This window comes from Cricetulus griseus (genome assembly GCF_003668045.3).
Source record: "Cricetulus griseus strain 17A/GY chromosome 1 unlocalized genomic scaffold, alternate assembly CriGri-PICRH-1.0 chr1_1, whole genome shotgun sequence".
Lineage (NCBI taxonomy): Eukaryota > Metazoa > Chordata > Mammalia > Rodentia > Cricetidae > Cricetulus > Cricetulus griseus.
This window is the reverse complement of record NW_023276807.1, coordinates 50,067,677-50,076,114: the sequence shown is the minus strand read 5'-3', so window position 1 is coordinate 50,076,114 and position 8,438 is coordinate 50,067,677. Positions and strand designations below refer to the sequence as shown.

The 8,438-nt window shown below is 39.1% G+C and overlaps 1 protein-coding gene across 1 annotated transcript in view; it reads right to left on the bottom strand.

Annotated features, from left to right (window-relative positions):
• Window positions 1-251: 251 nt before the first annotated feature.
• The window catches only part of Tnks (tankyrase), a 138,952-nt gene continuing 130,765 nt past the window's right edge, over window positions 252-8,438 (bottom strand). The window contains exons 26-27 of the mRNA XM_027391255.2: window positions 7,958-8,114; window positions 252-5,522 (exon numbers count right to left, since the gene is read on the bottom strand). Of these exons, the coding sequence (XP_027247056.1) occupies window positions 5,436-5,522; window positions 7,958-8,114 (244 nt within the window). The 3' untranslated portion in view covers window positions 252-5,435. The remainder of the gene's footprint in view (window positions 5,523-7,957; window positions 8,115-8,438) is intronic.

Sequence of the window (8,438 nt, the reverse complement as noted above, 5' to 3'; positions counted from 1 at the left end):
TTCTGAAGTTTCTCCTGCTATTGCTGTGTTTCACTAGCTCCCTGTGGGCTTACTGCTCTTGCAGTATTTCTACAGCTCCTATGTGGGTGCACAGGTAATAAGGAACTTCAAGCTGCATCTCACTAGGAAGTGGGGGAAGGAGAATTGTTACGTGAATTTTGACAGTTTTAGGTCAGCCGTGCTGCGGATAGTCAAGCCAACATGAACAACACAGGACAAAAGGAAACACAAGCTGAATGCTTTACACAGAGTATACTTTCAAATGTTTTTTATTGAATAGTAATCAGTTACAAGTACTGTAAGTTAGACATTAAGCCAAAGCACAATAACAGGTTAAATATAATCACAGAGATGTTTCAAACAGAAACCTACCATGTAGGCTGGTTAAGTTCCTTGATGCCTCTTTTAGAAATAAGATGGTGTGTGAGAGAGAGGAAAACAAAGATCTTCCATTTCAGGTGGAAGCTATAAAGAGCAGGGAATTTACATGCTGAGGACATCCTTTTGTGATCAAACTGCTAGGGCTATAGGTTTAGAAAAAACTACAAATAAAACAAAAATCTAGACTATTCAGTCAAAATCTGAATTTCAGATAAGTTAATGAACATTTTTAAAAATGCACAGATATGTCAAATATTGCATGAAATATACTTGAGCTAAAAATCTGCCTGAAATTCAAATCTAACTGGGCATCTTGCATTTTGTCTGACAAGCCTACAGATGGACAAATGCAAAAAAGAACAAGGTGGGGTTGGAACCCTGCCACTGGCAGTTACACAGAGACTAAAACAAAAGAACACAAACAACAACTGAAGGGCCACTACACTGGTTATTTACACAGACCAACATCACAGTAAGAAAATACAATCGTGACTCCAAATGCTGTTGCCAGAAACACACTAGATTTCCTCAAAGCTGGTTTAGTATGTTTGTGAAAGTTCTTGTCAATCAAAGTACCTTTTTAGTTCTGTAGGTATCAAAGACAAATATTATTACCACAAAGGTAAGATGAGCATAAAACACTGGCAGCAGAAGCAGGTACTATACACACAAGAAGAGTTTAAGTGTTCTGTGTAGTGAATACATTTATTATACAGCAAGGTTACTTTCTAGGTCTATGCTACTAGCTTCAAAAATTTCACTTCCTTTTCTTTTACTGTGGCATTTTCTAGTTTTTCTTCCCGCACTTTGGGAGGGGTTCAGAGATACCGTTAACAAATTTGAGTTAACAAAAACCATTCAGGAGCACTTGAGAAGGGTAGACAAACAAAACAATTCAGAAGATGAGAAAAAAAAATCTTTGAAAGGACATGGAAGGGGGAGGAGATAGGAAGTGTACAGCAATAGAGAGGGTGAAAGAATGGCAGGGTCAAAATGCGACTATCTTTATGATGTGACTGTTACCCCAATTTTGCAGAACTCTGATAGAAGTGTAAAACTGGCCACACCATGACCATACTGGATCTTACAGAGTATATAAAATCTTCATTTCCTACAGGGTTTGAGTTGAACATATCATAGTCTATACTTTAAAATGATTTAAAAAGCAACTTCCACACTACTCAAACTCTACATGGTACCATATACTAGGAATCCCCTACACAAGTCCACAGGTTTGGAAATCTGTCTAGAGTTCTTTCAAACCAAACCGGGAGACTTGGAGGCTGAGGAACTTCACACGGGAGAAACTGGAACTGATTGGTTCCATCAGCTCCATTGTGTGCAGAGTACTACTTATAAAATACACCTCCAGAAAACACACTTACTAGGTATGAAATACAGAGACATGCCCACTCACTGACACATTTCAAGTACTAAGAAATGGACTCATGTTTCACTGCTAGATTAGAAAAGGTTAAAAAGTTTCTGCCATGGATAGGCTTTCTTAAGAAAAATGCAATCGTCTGTTAACTGCAGAATGCATAGGTTGGCTGAAGAAGCCTCACTTTTTAGGGTGGTATTTAAATTTTTTTTAATATGCTAGATATAGCTAGCGATAGTTTAAATATTATTTTCACAATTACTCTTATTTCTTTGTCATTGCTTTGACACCAAACACCAGTCTTTAATTTCTGGTACATGAAAACCTATTTTAATGTCATTTTTGAATATTTGCTGAATGACTCTAAAGTCTGTAGCTCTATACAACAGGAAACATAGTAAGAAAGCCGTCTCACAAACAACTTCTGGGTACAAGAGCTGGGGACAGGACAGGGAGAAGATGTGCTTAAAAATACACAAGGCCATTTAGAGGAATCCAAACAATGGATGTTTAAAAGGGGGGTGGGAACAATGTCTAATTACCGTTCATGCAACTGGGAATATACTGAAATAGAGAAAAACCTAGATAATTTACTGCATTCTAATGCTGCTTTCTAGCATTAACCAAAATATTATTGTTTGTAATAATACCTAAGATAGTAAGATGTTAACATATGTTTATTAGCTTGCCATAGTCAAGTACTTCTCTATATGTTCCAAATGCACTTTGCTATTCTGACAGCAAAGAGAAATGAAGCAGTCAGTAACATGACACTCAGAGGAGCCCCAGGTGCTTCCATGAGAGGTTAGTGGTGTTACTCTGCTACTCTGCTTGGAGCTCTAACCACCAAGAAGGAATAGGAGAGTAGGAATCCTGGTTGTACAGCTATTATTCTGCATAGAATTAAAACACTGGATTCCATGCTGTCATTTGTTAGCAAACTAGCAGGATCTTTGGAGCAGAAAGTGGATGAGGACTGAGCCCAGTTCTGGTTTTGCTATGAAATTACAGATAGCTGGATTCCTTCTTTAAGACCCAATATGAAGAAAGGAAGAAGGCAAATGGGGCCAAGCACAGGAGTAACTTCTGACACTAGAGTAGCAATCTGGGGAGAAGCAGACAAGTGTCCCAAGCACTTAATTTATGCCTGAGTTAAGTGTCGAGCTGGCCAGAGCCGGTAAACTGGGCCATGAGGTCTCTAGGAAAGCCCTTGGATGTGAGGCTTGGAGACACTTGGCTTCTCTGCAGCTCTGTGGCAGAGTTTGAGGAGTCCCAAACCTGCAGTGGCTCTAAATAATGCACACACAGAAACTAAACACGTTTCAGTAGCATGCCATGCTTTTATATTCATATTGCTATACAAGGAAATTCTTTTGCCAACTTGAATATGCTCACAATGCCTTTTGTTTTCAAGTTCTGAAAATATCTATTAGCTCTGTTGACCCACTCCTTTTAAACAGGTCATATATGTGCCTCTGTCATATGTGACTAATCATGAGACCACAAGCACTGCAAAAGTCTTTCTGTACAGTGTCTTTACTTGGCACAGAAACGTCAGACATAGCGTGGGTGGTTTAGTGAACCACAGGTAACTTCTCAAGGAAAGTTAATTTAGTTAGTGTGGTGGAGATGATAGAGCACAACCACAGTCAGACAGTGGTTCATCTTGTAATGAAGCTGTAAAGCTTCCCGTGTTTATACCACTCCTTTACTTAACTAAAATCACAGCTGTGTTTAGCATTTTAAACTAGTTGGGGGGGGGAATAACACATACATTGTAGCTACTACAACTATACAGAATTTCTTCAACCTTTGCTAACAGTGGGGGAAAAAAAAGGAAAGGAGAAAGCTCTTTAAGCCAACATCAAATTTTGAAGCTTTATATGGAACCCTAGTTGTTATTAAACACATAGCCAAAACCACAATCACCCAGCTCAGGCCACTGAACTTCAATAGAAGTGAAAACTGAGGCTAAATCTTGATTTAATTTGAGGAACCCATGTAAGATGTAGCTATAAAATTCACCCTAGGCTGGATCCCTAGTTCTAGCACTGGGCTCAAGCTAATAAAAATTAAATAAATTAAAAAAAAAAAGAAGAGAGAAATGTGTATTTTGAGAGCCAGGGAAATGAAGGCAATCACAGCTTAATATACATACACTAAAAAAAAGGGGGGGGGAACACACACTAAAAACTAGTTTTTAGGACTTCCGGTTGAAATGGGTGAGTGTGTCACACTGTTTTCCCTCTATTAACATGACTTTTGCTTCAAAGTTGGGTGGACAGATGCACAGCATGAACCTAAATAAAGCAATGCGTTCGATTCAATGGTCAGTTAGGTCCACAGGGCATCAGAAGGAAGCATGGATCTGCTCAATGTCACGTACACTTGGCCAATGCTATTACAACAAGCAGTACTTTCACAAAGGGATGCTTCTCTATCAGTGGCATTTAAAAAAATAAGTCAAAGAGCCTTTGGTTTCAATATATGTTTTCCTTGTCTAAATATATTAAGAACTTTGGAGAAATGGTTCAAAAATTGAGAAAAGAGATCTCTGTAAACCATTTGAAGCATATTACTCAAAATAACGGCCAAATCTGGAATAAACAAAAGGTCCTTGCATTTGTGCATATTTATTAGAAATCCTGGCTTTTTAAACTAATAAAAAGGAGAGTAAAATGCTGGGGACCCTAGTGAGAACGGGACAGGTCCCTGACTTTGGAAGCAGAGGTTGATGTTAGGGGTGACAATTCTGGAGGTTCAGATTAATTGAAGTTTTTACTGAGACATCCCTGGGTTTGCCTGGCTGCAGCCACAAAGCCCTGTGTTTCACTCATCCCCCTTCTTAATGGGGTCCTCTATCACAACCTGCTAGTCATTCACCAGGAAGAGAAGTCGTACCAGCCTCCCTTAGACCTCACCCTGGCAATGCTCTTTTGGCATTTGTTAGCATGGTCCAGTGGACCCTGCAGACTACAAAGAGCACAGAGATATCTGTAGCCTTTTTAAAAAAATGGACCAGTTTATAAAAGGAAACTAATCTTGATGCTCTTCCTTATGTTCACAAGAAGCAGAGATACAAAATCTAACAAGAGAATGGAAACCGTGGTTTGCTAGGCTACAAGTTCTGGTTGCACTGCTAAGGACTTTAGTCAGTGTGACTGTGTGCAAAATATCCCAGGAAGACTGGCTCATTTTCAAAGTAACAACAACAACAACAACAACAACAACAACAACAACAACAACAACAACAAGAAGCATCAACAACGCATGTTCAGCAAAATTAAAAAAATGAGCCTGTCATATGTGTCATATATATGCCTTCTATCTGCTATACAGGTGCCAAACACAACAAAGAAAATGTAGTGTGTGAATACCCTCTTTTCCCATTTCTATGTCTCAAGCAAAGCATCTTGCTTTAGACATGGGTGACCGTAGGAAAACGAGCCAGAGACATGTTCAAGGCCGCCCAGTAAACATTTCCTCAGAGGGAACAGTGGCAGGTGAGTGTGCTCACTCACCCACTCTTATCATCACTCTAGTGATGCTTTATAAGAGACAAACAGCTTAGTTCTTGGCTGTTGGGTTCAGAGAATATTGTTTTTTTGTTGGAAGCAATCCACTGTAATCCAGTTGCAGGTTTGACTCACTCTGGCCTTCACCAGGGCAGTCACTAGGTCTTCTGCTCTGCGGCTGTTGCTGTCTGTGAAGGGGCTTCTGGCTTCATGATCTGGTAGGTGATGAGATATTCTGGATATGCCTGGAAAGGTCAAGAAGGCATACAATTCATCCCCTTCAAAGTGCAGCAGTTGGGCCTTACTTACTCAGAGTTTGGGCTACATAAACACGAATAAATCCCACCATCCTTTAAATTATCTTTATAGTCTTTCTTCTTACTACAGCATTTTCTTCCCCACCTTCCATAGGCCATCATTGTACATATCATTTCAATAAAACAGAGAAAACCTCAGTAGCAACCAATAGCCAGCGAACATTTCTCTTCATATTTGATCCAGGGTGTAAAAGTGAAACATAGAGATATTCCTCTTCTCCCCACCCCAAGTGCTGGGAAGTGAATTAGGGGCCTGTACAAGGATGCAAGTGCTTTACCTTGGAGCCACAAACCAGCCTCTCCTGATATTTTAGCTCTAATTATGTCATAATCAAAGCTAATTTTCCTTTCAGGTATATATTAACTTCAGTATACTTTTAGCCCTTAAAAAAAACAAAAAACACTCCCATTCATAATATCCCCCGACTAAAACAGCCATGTGTTCTTGAAAGTGTTAGGTATTAAGAATCAAGTATGGCCAGGCGGTGGTGGTGCACACCTTTAATCCCAGCACTCAGGAGACAGAGGCAGGTGAATCTCTGTGAGTTCAAGACCAGCCTGGTCTACAAGAACTAGTTCCCGGACACCCTCAAAGCCACAGAGAAATCCTGCCTTGAAAATGCCCTCCCCCCAAAAAAGAATCAAGTATGATTTTGTAACTAGGGAGAAAAAACAGACTGGGAAAGGAAAACTTCCTAAACTCCGGGAAAAGTGTTCATGGGAAATGATGCAATGAGTAGACACTACAGTTAATGTGACCCTTCAGAGAGGCCCACCTGTTACAGAAGACAAGCCTTCTCCCAGCAAAACACCACGTGCATTTCATTTCATCAAGCACTCCAACCTTTTCCTCAACACATTTGTTCCATCACTCTTAAACATGCCTTGAGGAGGCAGCTTTAAGTAGTTACCAAGTTTAGTTTTTCATTTTAAAGTTACAGTCTCCAGGCTACGATGCCCCTCTCTTAACCACCTGTCCCTAATAAGTGGTGTTAATTTTGATTAGCTGGTCAAGGCACTTCCCTCTTTCCTCAGTGGGTGATTAGTGCCTCTGGTCCTTGTAGTTTTACAACAAGCATGCAAATATTCTTCTTATGGAAATTACCTCTGTATTCAGCATCCATTCTTGCTTGAGGTAATTTTTACTGTGATGGTTTGCAAGTTGGAAATTTTCCAGTTCCATCATTCCTCCCACTTCTATTTATGGTGTTCTACCATAGCCCAAGAAATCCCCTTTCTCACTCACTCATCAGGGAAAAGTAACCAATCCATATTTATTGCTTCCCAAATTCAGTACTGCATTTAATTTGGTATGCAGATTTCTCATACTTGGCCATAGGACGCTCCCTCAATGGCTTTTAGGTCCCTGTGCTATGCCTCCACATTTTCCTTTCTGAGACTTCATTACTTTGCGGTATAGCAAGCTATTTCAAGTTTATCTCGTACCTATTCTGTTCCAACCCTGGTTTCTTCTAGCCAGGAATGGTTTGAGGGATTGGGCTTTAGCTTTTCATTGCTATCTTTGCTTTCCATAGTTAAAAAAATATGTATGTACTTATATTTATACATAGACCTAAACATACATATATGTATATCTATTGATACATTTGTTAGAAACCATAAATTCCTATTAATCAATGAATGCAACTTCAGTACATTCAGGTGCTTTTTAACCTTTCTCTCATTCCATATGATATACCCTTCTTCTATAATAAGAACCATAGCTCCCCAAAGTTAATACATCTATGCATTTACTCTCTTGTTCAACCCTGTAACGTACCTAACAGAGTTTTGATATTTTACCATATTACAGAAACAAACTTAATAAAAAGGAGTTCAAGAGTTTTTTGCAATTCTTCTCCAACACGATACTCTGCTCAAGACAGCAGCACACAGAAAAAAATATTATTTTTATACATTATCTGTATGTAGTTATTTTCTTATTTTTTCTTCTACTATAGGCTATTTATGATGTTTAACTGACTTTTTAGAAAAACTGAATTTTGCATTCAGACAAATTGGGTGACATTCAGTGCTGGGAATTAAGGGCTGGTTTGAAACTCTAGAATGTTTATGTACACAAGCATTTGTCTCTACATACATTTACATTTTTTTCCAATTTTATTTTGGAGCCTCAAAAGGGTGGCAGAATTAAATATAGTATAGCCTTGTGAATCTCAAGGCTGAAGGGCTATGATCAGAATAATAAGGGAAGTTCAAGCAACTAGCCTATGATAAGCAGATCCACTCAAAGGTATGCTGTGCCTGCAACAACTGCAGACGCTGTCTTCAATACGGCTTTTTCGGTATTGGTGTACGGGTGATTTAGTGACTTACTCATGCTGATGCGATGACTAACGTACCTGTTCTCCTCTGTAGATGACATACTCAGCATATGCCAGCCCATTGACACTTGGTCTACCAATGACTGAATGATGTCCTGGAGGAGCGTGGGCCATTTTCATGGTGCTGAATTGCAGAAAGGACTTCCCAAGTGTCACTCTACAGAAAAGCATTTGTCTAAGGAAAAAAAAAAAAATACTTAAAATCTGTTAGGTCTATTAGCTTTTTTGAAAAAAGAAAAATTCACACAATGCAAGCTCATTTAAATGCTACTCTCAAGTTTGTGTGTAGTAACGGGATAAAGTTTGATATACTGATTTACTATCTAACAATTATCAGGCTTGTCACTATCTAATTGGATCAACACTTTAAGGCAGTTTTGGAGTAGTATATGAATCTTGCATAGAAAATACACTAGTGAAAGCTGAGTTTTCACATGAATGCACAGGAGAACGGAACCAGATGGGAACAGTACCCAAGATTAACAATGCTGTGGGGTGT